We start from the raw sequence: 22,650 nt of genomic DNA on the forward strand, positions 1-22,650 counted from the left end.
TCAGTACCCGCCTTTTTCAACCTGTGCCTCAGTTCCCGCCTTTTTCAATTTGTGCCTCAGTGACCGTCTTTTTCAATCTATGACTCAGTTCTCGACTTTTTCACTCTATGACTCAGTTCCCGCCTTTTTCAATCTGTGCCTCAGTTCCCGCTTTTTTCAATATGTGCCTCAGTTCGCCCCTCCTTCAATTTGTGCCTCAGTTCCCGCCTTTTTCAATCTGTATCTCAGTACCCGCCTTTTTCAACCTGTGCCTCAGTTCCCGCCTTTTTCAATTTGTGCCTCAGTGACCGTCTTTTTCAATCTATGACTCAGTTCTCGACTTTTTCACTCTATGACTCAGTTCCCGCCTTTTTCAGTCTGTGCCTCAGTACACGCCTTTTTCAACCTGTGGCTCAGTTCCCGTTTTTTTCAATTTGTGCCTCAGTTCCCGTCTTTTTCAAGCTGTGCCTCAGTTCCCGTCTTTTTCAATCTATGACTCATTTCCCTCCTTCTTAAATCTGTGCCTCATTTCCCGCCTTTTTTCAATCTATGTCTAATTTCCCGCCTTTTTCAATACGTGCCTAATTTGCGCCTTTTTCAATCTATGACTCAGTTCCCGCCTTTTTCAATCTGTGCCTAATATGCGCCTTTTTCAACCTATGACTCTGTACCCGCCTTTTTCAATCTGTGCCTCAGTTCCCCCTCCTTCAATTTGTGCTTCAATTACCGCCTTTTTCAATCTGTGCCTAATTTGTGCCTTTTTCAATCTATGACTCAGTGCCCGCCTATTTCAATTTGTGCCTCAGTTCCCGCCTTCTTCAATCTGTGCCTCAGTTCCCTCTTTTTTTCAACCTGTGCCTCCACTCCCTTTTCCAATCTATGACTCAATTCTTGCCTTTTTAAATTGTATTGCAAACATCTGCCTCGTTTTTACATATTTGCAATACAGACAGTGTATTAGATATTGACGAGCATATGTATGAAAAAACGGACTGACAGCAGGGCTACAGGCTGCCCGGTTGGACGCAGTACACTGAGCCATATGAAACCTTTAATTGTGAAAAGGCGGTGGGCGGGGGTAGGGGAGAGCAGAGGCCCTCGATCTGGTACCAATCGCCCTCTCATAGAGACTCCCTCCCAGAAGTGCCACTGAACTATTTTGGGACTCTTACTGACACACATAAACTACCTTCCCAGGTGAGTTTAAAAAAAATACAGGATGCGTGTATTTGCGTAAATGCACTGCCTGGGAGTGTGGTGGAGGCAGGTTCAATTGAGGCATTCAGGAGGGCAGTGGATGATTCTTTGAATAGAAACAATGTGCAAAAGTTACAGGGAAAAGGCAGGGCAAAGGCATTAGGTCATCATGCTTATTTGCGAATTAGTGCACACATGATGGGCCGAATGGCCTCCTTCTGTGCCGTTAAGATCCTGTGAATAAAAATCAAAAGTTGCAGCTTACCCTTTTTCATCCAGTCCTGGAGCATGCAAATTGTGTGTGGGATCCTGCTATAGAGAGCGATATTAATGAACAGGATTGAAGCGATCGGATGAGTACTGTTCTACAAGGTTCACCGGGAGAACCACACGACAGTCAAATCCTTGATAAAAGATTTGGAATGGGAATCACTAGAGTAAAATATGTTTTATAAACTATGAAAGGGCTGGTGTAAATTGACAAAAGCAAGTGCCCAGTGCCATCCGGCAATGACTCATCCACACCAAGTACATAGTAGTAAAGCTACCGTTTAGGAACCTTAGATAAAAACATCTCGAAAAAAATATCCAATCGGCTGTAACTTGAAACTTGATTTGGGAGGAGCGATGAGTCATTAACCATGTACATGTAGTGTCAAGATTTACAGTCTATTTAGATTGCACACACATTGTATTGGTCGGTTGCGAGTTTCTTCCTGTTGGGTGAGTAACTTCACTTTCAAACATTAACAAGACCTGGGAGCCCGAAGCTCTGTAAAAGACTGGCCCGTTATTTAGCTCCATGTCGCCGGTTCGAACTGCGGCAAACAGCCGGCCTTAATGATATTACATTGATCGTATATGGATGTAAATGTGTGATGGAAAGGCGCTTCATCACAGTCAGGGGTACACGCTTCAATCACTTTAAAAATAATTGAATAAATGTGTCACATCATCGAATTATTTATCTGTGAGTTAGAGAAAAAAACTTAGGCGCCAATTGTAGATTTTTTTTTAAAGTGAAAATCAACTAATTGATGTGCAAAAGATATTCTGACCTTTCTGTGCGGATGGGGGGAGGGCAGCGGGATGGTATCTACCGGGATCTGCGTCTGGTCAACTGTGGGAGATTGTGACTTCAGATTGGAAAAGTGACCACATTCGGAAGGGGGTTGATCAAGGTGGTCCAAACAAAGTTCTCCCCCTGGACTGGCCCCAGGGGCAGAGTTTAATGGTTAAGAATCGATATGTTATTTGAGGACAGGTTGACTGCCACAACACATCTTGGATTCGGAGAAGGAACCAAGAAAGCGGCTGACCGCCAGCTGTACAAGGGCTTTTAGAGATGGGCGATCAATTCTGGCCTCGTCAGCGACACCCGCCAACCGTGAACTAACAGGAAACCCTTCACTCACAACTGAACTTGCTATTTCCCGTGTTCAGGATTGTGATCGGCGTTACCAACATTTCTGTCCATTTCAGACCAGCCTTGAAACCCTCTCACCTCTCCAAAATACCTTTCATTTTCTATAGCGCTTTTATTTATCATTTCATGTTATTATAACCTCAGTTCTTTAGCCAACTCTTTTTCTGCATTTTACCCGTACTTTGACCACGTTGTGTGATTATGTATATTTGTGAGTGTGCTTGTGTTTGTATTTGTATGTATGCTGCGGTTTGTATGTTGCCTACATGTATACCAGGGCAGAAGAGTCAATTACTAGGGGATAAAAAAAACTGCGGATGCTGGAAATCCAAAACAAAAACAGAATTACCTGGAAAAACTCAGCAGGTCTGGCAGCATCGGCGGAGAAGAAAAGAGTTGATGTTTCGAATCCTCATGACCCTTCAACAGAACTGAGTGAATCTAAGGAGAGGGGTGAAATATAAGCTGGTTTAAGGTACGGTGGGGGGGCGGGGGGGGGGGGGGGGGGGGGTTGGGGGGTGGGGTGGGGGCGGGGGTTGGGTGGGGGGAGAGAAGTGGGGGAGTTGGTGGTGTGGTTAGGTGACTATCAGGTTGGAAGCTGTGGGAGGAAGACCTCCAGAGGAGATGAGGTCAGTGACAGTCCTGGAAACAATGGCTTGATGTTCAGTGGTGAGGTCATGGTCCAGGGAGAGGTAGGAGGAAGTGTCTGTGAGTTGACGCTCAGCCTCCACGAGGTAGAGGTCAGTGCACCAGACAACAACAGCACCACCCTTGTCAGCGGGTTTCAGGTTCTCTCAGGTCCAACCCCAATGTTGTCATCAAACCCGCTGACAAGGGTGGTGCTGTTGTTGTCTGGTGCACTGACCTCTACCTCATGGAGGCTGAGCAACAACTCGTCTGTCCACAAGAATGACCCAAACATCCCTGTCGCTTGCCATTTTAACACTCCACCCTGCTCTCTTGCCCACATGTCTGAACTTGGCTTGCTGCATTGTTCCAGTGAAGCCCAACGCAAACTGGAGGAACAACACCTCATCTTCCGACTAGGCACTTTACAGCCTTCCAGACTGAATATTGAATTCAACAACTTTAGATCTTGAACTCCCTCCTCCATCCCCACCCCCTTTCTGTTTCTTCTCCCTTCCTTTTGTTTTTTCCAATAATTTATATAGATTTTTCTTTTCCCACCTATTTCCATCATTTTAAGTCTTTTATGCCCTGCTAGCCTTTCCACCCCACCCCCACTAGAGCTGTACCTTGAGTGCCCTACCATCTATTCTTAATTAGCACATTCGTTTCGATAATATCACCAATTTCAACACCTCTGTGTTCTTTTGTTCTTTTGTCTGTGGCATCTTTTGATTATCTGCTCCTATCACTGCTTGCTTGTCCCTACAACCACAACACCACCCCCCCCCCCCCACCTTAAACCAGCTTATATTTCACCCCTCTCCTTAGATTCACTCATTTCTGTTGAAGGGTCATGAGGACTCGAAACATCAACTCTTTTCTTCTCCGCCGATGCTGCCAGACCTGCTGAGTTTTTCCAGGTAATTCTGTTTTTGTTTTGGATTTTCAGCATCCGAAGTTTTTTGTTTTTATCTTTTTGTTTTTATCTCTATGTTTAACATCTTATTGACTGAGGAACTCCTCTTGTTCCCGTGGATTGACGCTCGCTTTCTGCTGCAGGGGGTGGCTTTGTACTTTGCACAGATGAGGTTTAGCCAGTCCCTCTGCTGCGAGATTTTAACCACGTATAGAGATATGTGTTTATGGGCGGGGTTTGGAGAGGAATCTCCCGACTGACTGTGACAGGAGCAGCCGTTCTTGAGCTGTCCCCTAGGTTCACAAGAGGAGCAGTTCCGCATTCTGGACCAGTTCTCAAACTCTGCCCGGCAGACCGGCAGCGGAGAGTCTGGTACCCCTACCTGCTGGTAACCCACCACTGAACCAGCCCGAGGGAACCGTCACTTCTACACTCAGGTTTAAAGGCGGATCTGACCAGCGTTGCCGCTTATCACACACGGGGCAAACTCCGGTGTATATGACCGATTCCTCATTAAGCACCGGGATCGGAAAAAGCTCAGGAATAAAAGTAATAAATAGTGAATGACTGCAGGCTCCGTGTTACAGCTCAGGCGAACTGGGTGAGTTACACCGATTGCTGTATGTTAACGGACTCAAGTTGTTCTAGTGCCTGCCCCTTTCGCTCAGGCAGACCTTGGTGAAGCGCCTGGTGACATCTTATTAGGTTAAAGGAGGGAGGGAAATTAAGTTGCTGCAGTTGACTGGGGAAATTACCCACATTGCTGCCAGTGCATGACGGTGTTTCATCAATGACATGTATTTACCGCTTTGCTTTTACAGACTGGTGCTTAATGAAGTGGCTGGGTAAGCTGGACATTGTAATACTTACCAGGTGTACATTATCTGCCAACTCAATCAGTGCAGAGGCATCAAAGTGCCACCAAGTGCTCCAAAGCCTTTCACCTCCCCAGCACAGACTGCAAAGTCATGACCATTTTAGTGAACTGCAGAACAGCTGGACGACTGCACACATTGTACAATCTCCTTGCTAAAGCTGGCCATGGAGCAGTCACTGCTGGAGGCACTCACAGCCCCTTGCAATGTCAGCATCCCAGTTTGGACCACTCTCCCCCATGGTTCAAGCTAACAGGGCAGCCTTGGGCATGGGTTAGAAGAATGCCTGTGCCTGAGCTGAGAGCACAGCATGCAGTCCAATGGGCAAAGCTTCCGCCAATTAGCTGGATGGAGCGGGGCAGAGGAAGGTGGAGTTTTGGGCAGCCATGCAGAGCACTAAACCCTGGCCATCCAAGTGGTGGCCAGCACTCCCTGGGATGCATTAAGGGGCCTTCACACTTAACCAAAACAGGCTCACCAATGCATAAAGTGACGCAGGATGACTTTGGGTGGAACCCCTGACATCACGCCATCCCATTTAAATTTTCAGGAAGGTGGGGGGGGCCGACATGTCAATGGCCAATTGAGGTCATTGACAGGATCAATTAACCAATTAAAGGGCCTGCCCGTCCAACCTTCAGGTTGGCCAGGAGCCCCGGCAGCAACTAGAAAAAAACATGAAACATCATCCAGCGGCAGGATGAGGTTTCATGTAGGGTTTTAAAAATTGTAATAAAGTTGTTATTGAAGTTATGAACATGTCCCAACTCATGTGACATTATCACATGAGGGGACAGGTAAGGGACTGAGGACATCACGCTGGGTGGGCCTTAATTGGCCCACCCACATAAAATGGCGGTGCGGCCCACTTCGCTGGCAGCGATTGGCTCCGTGACCACCAGCGATTGGGTTAGGCCCACCCACCCGACAGGCAGGAAATTCTGCCCCAGGGATTCATCATCTGAGTCGGACTCAGCAGATTTCTGGTCTGAATGCCGAACCCCTGGGAAGTCCCTGCTGCTGCCCATGTGGATCAGATAGTGCGATGTGCTCACTGGATTGCGATCCCAGTGCTACTGTAAAGTTAGGTCCCACTGAGGTGTGAGTCTCTGCGCTGGCGGAGGGTGTGGGTGAGCACTGTGATGGAGGGTGCCTCCAAATTCCTCTTCTGATGTTCCCTCAGGGCTTGAATGGAGGCCCTGGGTCATGGACTCCATTGGCTATTTCCCAGATGTGCCTGTGGAAGTAAGGGGAAATAATTAGTCCTGTGAAACAGGACACATCACTCACAGAATGGTTGCCTGATGGATGTTGCACTGCTGGATCCTTTTTTGGTAGAGCACCGCTGACCTCACCGTCAGCACTGGAACCGTTCAGATTGTCACCAGCCAGCTGGATGGCTCAAGTTTCAAAGTCCTTGAGCACCTTGATTTCAGGCATCCCTCCATCAGTCCGCACCCTCTCCCCCATGTTGTGTGCCAGCCTGTCCTGCATGAACAGAGATAGCGAGAGAGTGTAAACAGGATGCCTGCCAGGCCAGATGATAAGTATGCCTGGCATGTGTGCGGCCTGAGTGGTCCCATGGATGGGACGAGGATAATGAAGGCATCTCCTCAGAGAGTGAATGGTGATGCCCCTTGAACCGGCAGCGAGTGAGGGCTCTGTGGATGTGTGATGGATTTGCGAGTGTGTGAGTTGAGAGTGATGAGAAGCGTGATTTATCCTGGCAGCATGGAGGAGATCTTTTGAAGGGACTTGGCGCTGATCACTGTGGCCACCGCCTCCAGAGCCTAGTTGGTCATGCCACTGACAATCCTGTGGCCAGAGTGGATGCGGGGCGGTGGTTGGGGTGTGGGTAGAGGACATTGCGGCGGGCCTCCACACCATCCAAAAGGTGTTCCAGTGATGCATCGCTGAACCTGGGGGCTGCAGTCTTTTTGCCTTTTGTTGACATCCTCCCTGCAGCAGTTATGGACTGGAAGATTTGAGATGCGTGCGCATGGCTGGACTTTAAAAATGGCGCCCGGCATGATGAATTGGCACGGAGATGGAGTGGCGGGCAAATGAGAGCCCGCCACCATGGAAATGGCGTGTTTCCTTGGACGGCATAACTAATGCTGCAGGTTTGGGATGATACGGCCCGAAAACCCACCATTCCTGCTGGTGGGTAGAACATTACTTCATCCTCCCGTTACCGCATTTAGGGTGGAATTGTCCCTGATTTACAAACTCCTGGGAAGAGTTATGGAGGAATGGTTGGACAGGCTGGCCCTATGTGCATTGGAGTTTAGAAGGATAGGAGCTGATCTTATTGATGCATATAAGATGCCGAGGGGACTTTACAGGATGGATGCTCACAGGATATTTCCCCTTGTGGGAGAGACTAGAACTGGGGGGGGCACAGTTTTAAAAAATAAAGGGTCTCCTATTTAAGATGGAGATAAGGAGAACTTTTTGTCTCGCAGAGGGTGGTACTCTGCCCAGAGAACAGTGGAGGCAGGGCCATTGAATATTGTCATGGCCATTTTAGAGAGAGGCTGAATTAGATAGATCCTTGACTAACAAGGGAGCCAAAGTTTTGGGGGGAAGGCGTGAATGTGGAATTGAAGCCAAAGGCCTACTCCTGCTCCTAATTTGCATGCTCGTATATGTAGCTCAGCTGGCTAAAATAAAAGTTTAATTAAAAAATACTGCCATTGCTGGAAATTGGAAATGTGAACTGTAAAAGCTGGAAGCAGACCTGTCAGCATCTGTGGTTAAAGAAACTGAGATAACGTTTCAATTTCAACGTGACTCTTCTTTCAGAAAAGTCTTGCCTTTTCTTTTTTTCAGCACCTTGGGTAATTTTCCAATACACTGGGAGATCCCCAGGTCACCCAGAGCAGGTTCAAAATCACCAAGAAAGAATTTCACCCAGGGGCAGGGCCAAGGCGCTAGGATCAGCATTTGGAACGCCTGTAATTGGGTTTTAGGTTTAAGGCTGCTTGTTCAGGTCACTGTTCAATGGAGTCAGCAAAAACTCCATCAAGTCCTTTTTATACTTAACTTCCTGAATTTCAGCCTATTGCAGGAAAGCTATAGTCAGAACAAGTAGGCATGACTAATTGTTTACCATGGATTCACAACTACCACAGAGAGGACGAGTTTGGGTGTTTTCAGTTTAACATTGACATAGTTGCCAAAAAAATAAATAAAAACAAAAAAATAGCAATAGTTTCCATGAAGAGGTATCAACACTCCCTAGAAAGGTGAGCTGAAAGGTTACAAACAGCTTATTAAAAATTCTTTCATGTGGGATGTGGGCTTTGCTCGATGGGCCAGTGTTTATTGCCCATCCCTAATTGCCCTTGAGACGGTGGTGGTGAGCCGCCTTCTTGAACCGCGGAAGTCTATGTGGTGTGGGTACACCCACAATGCTGTTAGGGAGGGAGATCCAGGATTTTGACCCAGCGACAGGGAAGGAACGGCCGATGTATTTCCAAGTCAGGATGACAGGTGACTTGGAGGGGAACTTCCAGGTGGTGGTGTTCCCATGTATCTGCTGTCCTTGTCCTTCTAGATGGTAGTGGTCATGGGTTCGGAATGTGCTGTTGAAGGAGCCTTGGCAAATTGGCTGGTCGGATGGGTGAGCCAGCAAGTCGCTAGTTCTTTGTTAACGCTCCGCTGTTTCTGCAGATTCATGGGACAAGGTGGCTCTTGTCAGCGGTCCATCAGTACATGGCGGGTGCATAGATCATACACTGGAAAGTGTATCAGCATATTATAATTATAAACATGAGGCTGTTAGGAATGAATAGAAAGAAGCTGGACTGTTTTTAGACTTTAGAACTATATCTTGAACTGCAATCAGTCCTAAACAGGTCCTGGAAATGTTGGATGGAACTGAAACTACTGAACAGATGAAATGGATGTTTCCAACACTGAGACTGATTTTTTTTTTGAGGTTCTCGTATCAATGCTCCATGTAGCCTGTTTAAGCTATGTCAACAATTTTAAAAGAATGGAAATTCTGATCGGAGGGGGAAAATAAAAGATCAAATTCAGAGGTTTGATCGAGATGGTCGAAACAGGATTCTCCCGCAGGGAATGGTTCAAAGGACAGAGTTTAATAACGGAATAAATATGGATTTTGAGGGCAAGATGCTTGCCACAAAATGTCCGAGAGTCATGAAGTGAAACAGCATTGACGGAGGCCATTTGGCCCATAGTACATGTGCTAACTCTGGTGGAGCTATCAAATTATCCCCACTTCCCCACTCTGTCTCTATAACACTGTATTTTCTCCCTTTCAGTAACTGTCAATTCCCTTTTGAACGTTACTGTTGAATTTAACCCCCCAGCCTGTGTTTTGCAAGTTATAGTAACACATTGCACCATGTTTCGTTTCCTCATCTCACCCCGAGTCTTTTTCACAGTGACATTAAATCTATGCCCTCTTATTGCCAGTCCTTTGGGCCATGGAATCAGTTACTGTTTTTTTACTTTATTAAAACCATTCATGATTTTGAACACCCACTATCAATTGTCTCCTTAACCTCCCCTGGCCAAAGGAGAACAAACCCAGCTTCTCCAATCTGCCTATATCACTGAAGACCCTCGCCCTTTGCCCAATTCCAATAAGTTGTCTCTGCACCCTCCTCAGCACCTTGAAACATTCGTTACAAGTGTGGTGCTCAGGATGGAACACAGTATTCTAGCTGAGGCCCAACTGGCATTTAATCAAGATTAGCACAACTTCATTGATCTTTTAATATACGGCTCTTAATAAAGTCAAACATCAAATATGTTTTTTTCCAAACAAAAACATTGTTTTATTAACTTATGCAACCACCTTGGATTATTTGTGCACATTCACCCCAGATTTCTCGTATCATTTAAACTTCTGCCATTTATTTCACATTGCATCATCTCATTCCTCCTACTAAAATATATCACTTCACATTTGTGTTAACTTTCATCTGCCGTGGCTCTGCCCATTTCACCAGTCTGTCTCTTTTCTTTTGAAGCCTGTTACCTTCTCATGGTTGACTACATTTTTAAGTTTTATATTACAGTATCCGCAAACTTTCAAATTATGTCATTCAAGCACAGTTTTTTAACTTTTTCTCTAGCTCCTGAAACTCTGATGACACACCCTCAATCCCCTCCATCCTGTGTCACTGGTTCCAACATCCACCATGATTTGAGGCTGTTTCCTTTTGCCCCTGAAACTGTTTTGGGCCCTCTGGGTGATATCCAATACTGGTGCAGAAATTCTTGTTCATCTCCATGCCATTCGGATTCCCTACAACCATTACGTTCCTAAACTTGGAATTATATCGCCATTCCTTCACTGTCGCTGGGTCAAAATCTTGGAACTCCTTCCCTAATATCACTGTGGGTGTACCTACACCACAGGGACTGCAGTGGTTCAAGAAGGCAACTCACGACCAATGTTAATTAGGGATGGGAAATAAATGCTGGCCTAGCCAGCGACACCCACATCGCTTAAGTGAATAAAAAAGTCTTTGCTGAGTGCCCCTTTCCCATGGTCCTTTGTTACTCAATGCCATGTAGGATAGATGACAGGAAGAAATAAATGGGGCATGTTAAAACAGTGTCACAATAATAATGGGGGACTTTAATCGATATGTAGGTTCGATGAATCAGATTGACAAAGGTAGACTAGTAATTGAATTCATAGAGTGCATGTGGGACAATCTCTTAGAGCAGTACGTTGTACAGCCAACCAGCGAGCAGGTATTCTAGATCTGGTAATGAGCAATGAGACATGATTAATCAGTAACCTCATGGTAAAGGAGCCTCCAGGCAACAGAGATCATGATATGATAGAATTTTATGTTCAGTTGGAAGGAGTTTCAGTGTGGGCCTAGGACTAGAGTTTTAAACCTGAATAATCGTACTTTTAAGAGTATGAACTCAGAGTTAACTAAAGTGAACTGGGAAATGAGTTTAGAAGGTAGGACAGTCGAGTTGCAATGGCAGTCTTTTAAGGAGATATTTAATAACTTTCAGCAAAGATTTAACCCAGTGAGAAAGAAGGACTCTTTGAGAAGGATGCATCATCCATGGTTGAACGAAAAAGTTCAGGATCGTATCAACTTGAACAAAACACTGCAAAGGTTAATGGTAAAAACAAAAAACTGCAGATGCTGGAAATCCAAAACAAAAACAGAATTACCTGGAAAAACTCAGCAGGTCTGGCAGCATCAGCGGAGAAGAAAAGAGTTGATGTTTCGAGTCCTCATGACCCTTCAACAGAAAGTTAGTGATAGGTCAGAAGATTGGTCAAATTTTAAGAACCAGCAGAGAATGACAAAAAAAATAAAGAGCGAGAAAGTAGAGAATGAGAGAAATCTAGGTAATAATATAAAAACAGATAGAAAGCAAGTTTGTACAAGTATTTGAAGAGGAGAAAAGTAACTAAAGCAAGTGTTGGTTTTCTCGAGATTGAGTCTAGAAAATTGATAATGGAAAACAAGGAAATGGTGTGGGCATTGAACAGGTATTTTGTGTCTGTCTTCACTGTAAAAGACATAGAAAACTTTCCAAAGATACTGGAAAATCAAAAGGTGAATAGGAGGGAGTAACTTAAAACAATCACCATCTCTAGGGAAAAGGTGCTGGGAAAATTTTTATACCTAAAGGCTTACATGTCCCCAGGATTAGACAACCTTCATCTTAGAGTCTTAAAAGAAGTGACTGCAGAAATAATATATGCATTGGTTATAATCTTCCAAAATTCCTTAGATTCTGTAAGGGTCTGAGTGGCTTTGAAAACAGCTAATGTTTTATTTAAGAGAGGAGGGAGACAGAAAGCTGGAAACTACAGGCCAGTTTGCCCAACATCTGTGTTAGTAAATGGCTAGAATGCATTATTAAGAATGTTATAACAGGATACTTAGAAAATCATAATGTGACCAGGCAGACTGGCTTTGTGAAGGGGAAATCATGTTTAACTAATCTATTAGAGTTTTTTGAGGAAGTAATGAGCAAGGTGGATAAAGGGGAACCTGGTGCAGTTGGATTTCCAAAAGGCATTTGATAAGGTGCCACATCAAATATTACTACACAAGATAAGAGAACATGGTTTTGGGGGTAAGATATTAGCATGGATAAAGGATTGGTTCACTAACAGGAAACAGAGAGTAGGCATAAATAAGTCTTTTTTGGGCTGGCAAGATGTGACTAGTGGAATGCTGCAAGGATCAATGCTGAGGACTCAACAATTTACAATCTACCTCGATAATTTGGATGATGGGACCAACTGTATAGTAGCTAAATTTGCCAATGCGTCCAAGACAGGTAAGAAGATAAGTTGTCATGAGGAGGTCGAGAGGCAGTCTACAGAGAGGTATAGACAGGTTAAGCAAGGGGGGGAATAATTGGCAGATGGTGTATAATGTGGGAAAATGTGAACTTGTCAACTTTGGCAGGAAGAATAAAAAAACAGTATACTATTTAAATGGAGAAAGATTGCAGAGCTCAGTGGTACAGATGGATCTGGGTGTCCTGGTACATGAATCACAAAAAAGTTAGTATGCAGGTACAGGAAGTGATTAAGAAGGCAAATGGAAGTTGGTGTTTATTGCAAGGGAAATGGAATATGAAAGTAGGGAGGTTTTGCCCTAGATGTGCAGTGCATTGGTGAGACCACAACTGAAATACTGTGTGCAGTTTTGGTCTCCTTATTTTAAAACAGATATAATTGCATTAGAAGCAATAACAGAAGTTTCACTGGACCCATTCCTGGGATGAAGGTCTTATTCTATGAAGACAGTTTGAACAGGTCAGACATATACCCATTAGAGTTTAGGAGAGGTAAACTTATTAAAATATGTAAGACTCTGAGGGAACTTGACAGGTTAGATACCAGGAGGATGTTTTCACTTTATGGGGTGACTAGAAATAGGAGATACAGTTTAAGAATAAGGTGTCTTCCTTTTAAGGCTGAGATGAGCAGATTGTATTTTCTCTCCGAGGGTCATTTTCTTTCAGCGAGTGGCATTTTCTTCCCCATGGAGCAATGGAGGCTGGGTCATTGAATCTATTCAAGGCTGAGTTAAACAGCTTTTTGCTAGACAAAGGAATGAAGGGGTTTTGGGAGTTGACAGGAAAAGTGGAGTTGAAACCACAACCAGATCATCCATGATCTTATTGAATAACAAAGTGGGAGCGATGGGCTGAATGGCCTACTCCTGCTGCTAAGTCCTGTGTTCCTACCTGGTCATTATCACATTGGTGCCTGGTCAAGCTATGCCTCAATTTTAAAATTCTCATCCTTGCCTTCAAGTCCCTCCATGTCCTGGCCCCCTCCCTATCTCTGTAATCTCCTCCTGCCCAGGATTACACTGAAATGTCCCCACTCCTCTAAGTCCAACCTTTTGAGCATCCTCAGTTTTAATCATTGCATCATGAGGGCCTGTGCCTTTGGTTATCTAGGTTCTAAACTCTGGCATAGCCTCCCTACACCTCTCCTCCTCTACACCTTGCTTCCCTCATTTAGGTGCTTTTCTGAAACCTACCTTAGTAACTAAGCTTTTGGCCATCTGCCCTAAGATGTCCTCCTGTGGCACAGTGTCAAAATTTGCTTCAAAATGTTCCTGTGAATTACCCTGGGACGTTTTATTATGGTAGAAGTGCTCTCGAATTGCAAGTTGTTGTTGTTGTTTGTGGGAATTTAATGTGTGATAATTAGCTGCTGCATTCCCCTCCATCACTAATATTTCATTGGCCATAATGTCATGAGGTTGTGAAAGTCATTAAGTGCAAGACGTTATTTTTAACATCTCCTAACATCCTCTAACTTCTAATTTTACAAACAGGAAACAGAATCAGTGAGTGATTGACTGAGGAATATTGTTATTTCTCAGCTGACACGCCTGACAGAATGTGCTGCTTACTTTGGCTGTCCCTTGTACTGAGTTACTTGATAGAAGTTAACAAGGGTGAGTATTGGCTCTGGGATAAAAGAAATGTTTTTAGTTGTAAGAGTTACATTACATGGTTGCGTTATGAATATTTCCTTTTGTACTGAGATGGTGTTCAGAGAGATATTGAATTACAATACATGTTAGAAAGTAATTCACAGGATGTGGTTATTGCTTTCAGGGCGTATCCTTAATTGCCGTTATGAAGGTGGTAATGAACTGCCTTCTTGAATGGCTGCAGTCCATGTGGTGTAGGTACACCCACAATGCTATTAGAAAGGGGCTTCTAGGTTTTTGACCCAGTGACAGTGAAGGAACGGTGATATATTTTGAAGTCAGGATGGTGTGTGGCTTGGAGGGGGACTTGCAGGTGATGGTGTTCCCATGTATCTGCTGCCTTGTCTTTCTAGATGGAGGAAATCACAGCTTTGGAAGGTGCTCTCGAGCCTTGTCAAGTTGCTGCAATGCACTTGTATATGGTATGCGATGCTGCCACTGTGCGTCAGAGGTGGAGGGAGTGAATGTGGATGGGGTGCCAATCAAGTGAGCTGCTTTGTCCTGGATGGTGTTGAGCTTCTTGAGTGTTCTTGGAGCTCACTAACCTGGGCAAGTGGAGAGTATTCCATTGCACTCCTGACTTGTGCTTTTTAAAATGTCACATTGTTTTCTAGATTACTAACTCTTTTCTGGGAAATTTCATTATATTTATCTCAAAGTGAGTGTGGGATAGATACGTTTACATTTCTACCGATCTTGTCTCTGGATGAGGCCTCAGTCGGTGTGGGGTTGTGTTTTACATCTCTGCCAGAGCCTGTGTTAGTGTCACTCATGGTCTTAACACACCTTAAAACAAGCTGTGCAAGTGAGCAGCCAGACCCAGGTACTTGTGTTGGAGGCAATGATGGGGCTGAATGCTTCAGTGAAACCCAGCACATCACCTCCTGCACCTCTGACACTGGCGATGCAACACAGGGTGATAGTAAATCCCCCTGTACACTCTGGAGTGGGGTGGGTAGGGAAGTGCAGGGTTGCGGTTCCAGAATGGAAGTTCCAGAAAGCATGAGTTTGTTTGACTGAGATCCACAGAATGAGGAAGGACTAACTTTGGGGACAGTAGTTTCGCAATGACAAAGTAACAGTCAACAGTTTGTAACAATGCAGCACTAAGCTTATAGAGTACAGAAGCAAGGATCTTATGGTAAATCTTTATGAATCACTGATTAAGTCACAGCTGGAGCATTGTGTCCAATTCAGGGCGCCACAATTTAGGAAGGATGTTTGGGCCTAGGAGAGAGAGAGCGAGAGTGCAGAGGAGATTTATGAGAATGGTGTGAGGATTGAGGAACTTGTTTTATGGAGAAACTGGAAGAACTGGCATTGTTGTCCCGAGAGCAGAGATGGTTTAGGAGAGAATTAATTGAGGTGTTAAAAGGGATTTGGGAGAATTGATAGGAATAAACTGTTTCCAGTGGTTGGAGGATGTAGATTTAAGGTAATTGGCAAAAAAAAACAGTGGAGTGATGAGGAAACATTTACTTATGCAGTGAGTTGCCACCTTCTGGATTGCAGTGCCTGAAAAAATGGTAGAAGCATATTCAATTGCACCAGCATTAAACCTGCCACATGAATAAACTCTTGAGAACGATTGAAGCTGCAACATAGAATAAAACTTTGCAGGTCGAATACTCACAGGCCCAGCTCTATTATTCTCACACGCTGCAGGTAGCTTACTGGAAAACCATAAGTGAACCGCAAGTTATTTTCCACCCACTTTGATGGGAAATCATGGGCTATGCTCCAGGATCTTTTCCATTCATCTTTCTACTGCTATTGATGCCATCCAGTGATTTAGTATTAGGGAAAGTAAACTCAACACTTTGCAACTCAGTTACATGTTGGCAATGTGAACTGGTGGACATTTCACTCTCATCAGTGCCATAACAAGTCCCCTTAGGCTGTGTTTCTGTACATTCATTACCTGTATTATTTGATTCATATAAGCAATATCTACTCTCAGCACATGGAATAATACTAAACACTCACTCTACACTGTACAGAGGCTGTGTTTACCATTGCTTCAACTGTATTATTTTTCATAGGCCAAGAGAAAATGGAAGTTTACCGTGCCTCTGGGAGCTCCATGTTCTTCCCCGGAGTGCCTGAAGATGACCGGGATCTGGCAAAGTTTTTCCAATGGGAGGTCTGCAGGGGAAATGCAGAGAATGAAACCACAACAGGAGTGGTGCAGTTTCATGCAGGGGATACGAAACCTTCCTTATTGAAAAAGTACATCGGTCGCCTTGACTTCTTCCCATCTAATGGATCCTTTGTCCTTCAAAATTTAACTTCTTCAGATGAGGGTCTTTATATGCTTTTCATTAATCTACGAAAAGTCACTGCCCAAACTGTGCGGCTACAGATAACAGGTATGTTTCCCTTATGGGTTTGTGTAGCAATGATTTGTATCATGGCAAAGTACATGATCCCTACTCTCCTGGGTTTTAGTGGCTGAAAAACCTGGGACAGCAATGGTAAAATTTGCCAAATGGCTGTCCCAAGCTGTACCCAGGAAAAGTGAAGAGCAAAGTCCTGATGATATTCAAAATCCAAACTAATCAGATGCTGAAAAAGGTGGAAAGAGATTTTCCCCTTCACTCCAATGTCTGATTCTGGAATCTGACTGTATTTATACAAGAACTTCAGAGCCTGGGAAAAGCAAATCCACTTCACCCTTAATGCTACGTTGCGTAGCATATATGACCTAAAGGCTTTCAATTTAATAGGTGCTTCACTGTCAATGAGAGCACAGGGTGCTAATTTGGGAGCACTGGCTCCCAAAAGCCATATTCATGAGTTAGCTTGAGATTAGTGACAATATATTAATGAAATATTTTGCTAAAGTAGATAAGGAAAAGGGTAAAAGGGGAGGAGGCGCCTTAGTAATTATGGATGAAATCACTTCAGTGATAAGAGAGGATATAATGAGAGATAAGCACACACCCTGGGATAGATCCTTCCCCAGTACAGCCCTCACCCTGCAGCCTCCACCCTCGCCTGAGGCCATTTCTTCCCCTTCCCCAAGCAAGGCTTAGCCCTGCAGCCGTACAAAGCCACCCCCACTTTATGGCTGATCTGGTAGGTGGAGACCTGCCCGTGAGCACCCCCTAAAAGTGATGAGCTGTTGTCTGCAGAGTCTGGCGCTGAAGACCGTGAGTGCTGCCTGAAAACAGGTAGGCAAACAAACCTCAAAGTCCCGAGCGAAGGTGCAGGTCGCTTATGTACAGCTGTGAAACACGTCAGCATGACGAACAATCCAGTGTGGATGGATGATTCTGGCGGGCTAGGCCTATAATGAGATGCCGATGTATTACAATGAAGTTCCCGACATCTGACTGCGGGAAATGCGACCCGCTGAAGCAGCCGATCTCAATCTGGTTTCACAAGGCCGTAAAACCGATTTTTGGCCTTCTCGCCATATTGTCCACTCACACCGCCGAACACGTCCAACACCAGAGGGCACAGAAAATTCCGCCCCTTATAAAACTATCATTCAGAAAGGCACAGAGGAATCAAGGACAGTCAGCATGGATTTGTTAAGGGAAGATCATGTCTGACTAATTTCATTGGCTTTTTGAGGTAGTAACGAGGAGAATTGATGAAGGTGGTGCATGGATTTTAGCAAGGCTTTTGAAAAGATCCCACATGGCAAACTGATTAAGAAAGCAAAAGCCCATGGGATCCAGGGGGATGTAGCAAGCTGGATACAAAATTGGCTCAGTGGCAGGAAACAAAGGGGAATTGTGAATGGATGTTTTTGTGACTGAAACACTGTTTCCAGTGGGATTCCGCAGGGCTCAGTACTAGGACCCCTGCTTTTTGTAAATGTGGAATCAAGAAGTTTGCAGACACCACAAATATTGGCTGCACAGTTGATAGCAAGGAGGATTGCTGTAGACTGCAGGAAGATATCAATGGACTGGTCAGGTGGGCAGAAAAGTGGCCAATGGAACTCAACCCAGAGAAGTGTGAGGTGATGCATTTGGGAAGGTCAAATAAAGCAAAATAATACACAATAACTGGGAGGATACTGAGATTTGTAAAGGAAGTGTGTGACCTTGGAGCACACATCCACAAATCCCTGAAGGTAGCAAGACAGGTCGATAAATTGGTTAAGAAGACAGTATTAAACAGCATAAAACATTAATTAGGTCACAGCATGAGTACTGTGTGCATTCTGGTCACCTCATTACAGAAAAGATGACATTGCACTAGAGAGGGTACGGAGGAGATTTACCAGTACTATCTCAGGACAACTGAGGATGTTGCCAGGACGAGAAAATGCAGCAGTGAGGAAAGAATGAATAGGCTGGGATTGTTCTCTTTGGAATAGAGGAGGCTGAGGGGACATATGATTGAGATGTACAAAATTGTGAGGGGCCTGGATAGAGTGGATGGGTAAGGCCTATTTCCATTAGCAGAGGTCAGTGACTTGGGGGGCATAGATTTAAAATGATTGGTAGAAGGATTAGAGGGGAGCTGGGGAAAATGTTGTCACCCCAACAATAGTAGGGGCCTGGAACTCACTGCCTGAGAGGCAAAAACCCTCAACTCATTTCAAGGGCATCTGGTCACACACCTGAAGCCCTGTAACCTCCAGGGCTACTGATCAAATGTTGGAAAATGGGATTAGGCTGGGAGGCTAATTTTTTGGCTGGTTTAGACACGATGGGCATGATGTGGCCTCCTTCTGTGCCACAAATCTTTCTACATTTTCTAAATACCTGAAAAGGACGAATGTGCAGGGTTGTGGGGAGAGGGCTGGGAACTTGAATTGCTCCTCAGGAGAAACAGCATGGACACGATGGACCAAATGGCCATCACCTTTGTTGAAATGATTTCATGATTCTGAGTGAAATTAAGAACTACTTCTTCAAGCAAAGGATGGTGGAAGTTTTGAACTCTCTTCCAAACGGACTTTCTGACAAACGGTCAACTGTTAATTTTAAATCTGAGATTGATGGGTGCTCATCAGCTGCAGGATATGGGCAAAGCTGGGTAAATGCAGTTTAATCAGAGAGCAGCCAGGGTCTTCTTTAATGGTGGAACCGGCTTCAGGGGCTAAATGGCTTCCTCCTGTTCCTGGCCCCTCAAAACTGTTTTGCCATTCAGTGAGATCATGTCTGATCTGTGATTCCAAATTCCATATTTTTCATGGAATGTGGGCATGGGCATCATTGGCAAAGCCAGCACTTGTTGCCCATCACTTCCTGCTAAGTGGCTTGCTACAGCATTTCAGAAAGCAGTCAAGATTCAACCACTTTGCTGTGGGGATCTGGAGTCACATGTCAGGCAGACCAGGGGAAATTACTGAGCCAAATGATTTTTTAAAAAAATGACAGTTGGCAATGGTTTCCTGGTCCCATTACTGAGAGTAGCTTTCAATTCCAGTTTTTATTAATTGAATTATATCAGCTGCCATGATGGTATTTGAACCCATGTCCTATATTAGGCTGGGGCCCTGGTTCACCACTACACCACCATCTCCCCACCTTTAGACTATCTCCCTTTGTTAACCCTTGGTTAACAAAAATCTATTAATCTTGGACTTTTAATTAACAATTGACCTGACATCAGCTCCATTTCTGGAAGCAAGATCCAAACTTCAACCAGCCTTTTGTGTTTTGAATTGTTTCCTAGTTTTACTCCTGAGAGTCTTTAATTTTTAGGCTCAGTCCCCTAATTCTTGACTGCCCAATCAGCAAAAATTGTTTCTCTCCAAACCTATCTTATCAGTTATATTAATGAGAGATACCACTAATGATATGTTAATGAGACAGTTTGGTATCAGTAATTATGAATTAATGAACTCTGATATCAGTAATTATACATTAATGTTTTAGCCTGCTACCAGAGTCAGTACATTAGTGTGTCTGCCTGATATCCATGACAATACAATGATGAATGAATGATAAATGAATGAATTAATTTGTTATTTCAATCAACAGCTTAACCCTTTAACATAAAATGGGTTAACCCTCTTACTAAATTATGAATTACAGAATTTCTGGCAGACGGATTAATGCAAAATGAAACAGAAAGTGCTTGAAATACCCAGCAAGTCTGACAGCTTACGTGGAGAGAGAAACAAAGTCAATATTTTGACTCGAATATGAGTCTTCAGGAATTTAAGTAATGGCACAGCAGCGCATTGCTGAAGGAGCGCTATATTGTTGAAGGTGCCATTTTCCTAATTACACTCATTAAAATATGGCTGCTCTAGTGGTTTAGGTGGAGACTAAAGAACCCCATTACACTTTACAGAGAAGAGCAGAAAATTATTCTGTTGCCCTGGTTAACATTCTTCTAACTCCTTTAAAGCCACATCGACTGGCCATTCATTACATTCCTATTTGTGACAAAACAGTGGACAAATTTACTACCACGTTCATCACACAACAACTGCACTTTAAAATGGCTGTGAAACACGTTGGGATATGCTGTGTGTGCCATAAGGTGCTGTGCAAACACGGGTCTTTTCTTTTGCTACCATGTTGTACGGGGCGATTTCATTGCAAATAAAGATTTTAATATCAGCTCTTTAATCAGTAATTTCCCCCTTCAGATCAGCTGTCGAAAGCTTCGATATTAAGCAACTCCAGCTCCCTCGCTTCCACCATCAGTCTGACCTGTGATGTTTCTGGAAAACCTCATGGGTATCAATGGCAGAAAGATGGAAAGGAAATCTCTCGGCCTCACCAGCTAATGAACAGGAACAGAAGCCTCATCATCCCGAGCGCTAGGAAAGGTGATTGTGGGACCTACACCTGCATCGCAATCAACCCCGTCAGCTTTACACAGGCAGATTACACACTAACTATTTATGGTGAGTTTCATTTACGGATGGCACTTTGAAGATGAAGTTTGAGACATCTTTCTACTTGCTATTGGTGGGTTTTCTAAATCATCCTGTACAAATTAGCGCTGCAGCAGAGAACACTGAGCAGAATAAATGCATATATTAAAATAAATTATAAAAGGTTTTGAAAAGAGTGAAGAAGTAAAATATTTTTTAAATGATGTCAAGGGAGATTTAATGCTTTGGTACACCCTGGGAACACATATCAGATTGAAACTAATGGTAAAATTGGCTTTGGGCAACATCGTGGATCAGGCAGTAGTGAATTGGCTTACAACCCACCTTATGTTCTTTTCCATGCACTTCAATAAAAAAAGGATTTAAGCTGTAGTATAAGTGGGTCACTGATTAACCTTGGCCCATTTGCCTTCCCGCCCAAGGCCAATTTCCCTTTGTACTTCCCCGCGCGCCAGAGACTGTAAAAACATGTAACAGTTTGGCATAACTGAGTGGCTTCCCAAGCCATTCGGAGTCAACCACCTTGCAGTCACAGGTAGGCCGGACATCAGATTCCCTTCCCTCGAGAGCATTATAATCCATTGGTTTCATGGTCATCGTTACTGGGACTGGCTTTTACTTCCAGCTTTATTAATTATTCATGTTTAAACTTCACCAGGTGGCATGGTGTGATTTGAACTAAACCCCATCCCCCCCAACATTTGCCTGGGTTTCTTGATTACTAGCCTTGTGTCATTACCACTATGCCACAATACCTTGGGTGCTTGGCTTGTGCAATTTCAAGATGTTCTCTCCTTTCACTTAAAGGTGCAGAGAAATTAGCAGCCTGTGTTCCTCTATTCTCCCCCACCTAACTTTCCTGTACGTGCAAATGATTCAATATTCTCATGCGGAGGAACAGTGGGATCGACTGTCATGGATTTATAGCTATGCTCACACTCAACTCTGGACCAAAATGCCATGTTTTCCCAGTTAGCTAATGGACAGATAACGTTCCAATGACGTCACCTTTGAAAGCATAAGAGGCATTTTTTTTATTACTCACGTAGCAAATTTTCACCTCTTCCATTCAACGAGTACAGTCTCATCCCTTTGTAAACGCGCACTATGCAGTGCTTATTTTAATTAGGGTGTGTTCCAGTCTCACTCACTGAAAACCCAGACTAGTAATCAAAGCATTCATTCCACAGTTCTGCATCCCATAGATAACTCGTCCTCTGTATCCTGAAACAGGCTCCCGGTGAAGGAGGACCCCTTATTGATGAATATTTTTCTGTAGCACGTTTTAATGTCTATTTTGATTGTATCCAAAGAATCATGGGACTGTCGGCACAAAATTGGCTTTACATTGCTGCGCACTTTAACCCTTTCCTTAAGTGTCAATTGTGCCTCAGTGAGTTGCCACTCCCGTCAGAAGCTTATAAATTACTTTCCAGAGTCCTGAGCGTATAATCCAGACTGATATTCTAGTGCAGTATCGAGGGCGTGCTGCATTGTTGGAGGTGCCAGTTTTCGGATGAGGCATTGACTGAGGCCCTGTCTTGCCTTTGCAGGTGGATGTAAAAAATCCCACGACACTATTTCAACAAAGAGTTCTTTCGTTTGCCCTTGCCAATAGGCAGAGTTTTATGGCTCCTCCCACGAGCGGGATTTTTCAGTCTTGCTGGAGTCAATGGGCTTTTGAATGGCTCGTTGCATTTTACGGCCCCTATCCCGCCCCTCCCCCGCCCCCCACCCCACGACCGGACCGTCAAATTCAGCCCTATATTTATTACTTTATCAACTTCACTAAAAACAGATTACCTGTTCATTGTCACATCGCT

General features: G+C 44.2%; 1 protein-coding gene across 1 annotated transcript in view; it reads left to right on the top strand.

Moving 5' to 3' along the window:
• The first annotated feature begins 1,847 nt into the window (after window positions 1-1,847).
• The window catches only part of LOC121291396, a 45,498-nt gene continuing 24,695 nt past the window's right edge, over window positions 1,848-22,650 (top strand). The window contains exons 1-4 of the mRNA XM_041212501.1: window positions 1,848-1,899; window positions 13,849-13,971; window positions 16,053-16,379; window positions 20,576-20,836. Of these exons, the coding sequence (XP_041068435.1) occupies window positions 13,914-13,971; window positions 16,053-16,379; window positions 20,576-20,836 (646 nt within the window). The 5' untranslated portion in view covers window positions 1,848-1,899; window positions 13,849-13,913. The remainder of the gene's footprint in view (window positions 1,900-13,848; window positions 13,972-16,052; window positions 16,380-20,575; window positions 20,837-22,650) is intronic.

Source organism: Carcharodon carcharias, chromosome 19, assembly GCF_017639515.1.
Source record: "Carcharodon carcharias isolate sCarCar2 chromosome 19, sCarCar2.pri, whole genome shotgun sequence".
Taxonomy (NCBI): domain Eukaryota; kingdom Metazoa; phylum Chordata; class Chondrichthyes; order Lamniformes; family Lamnidae; genus Carcharodon; species Carcharodon carcharias.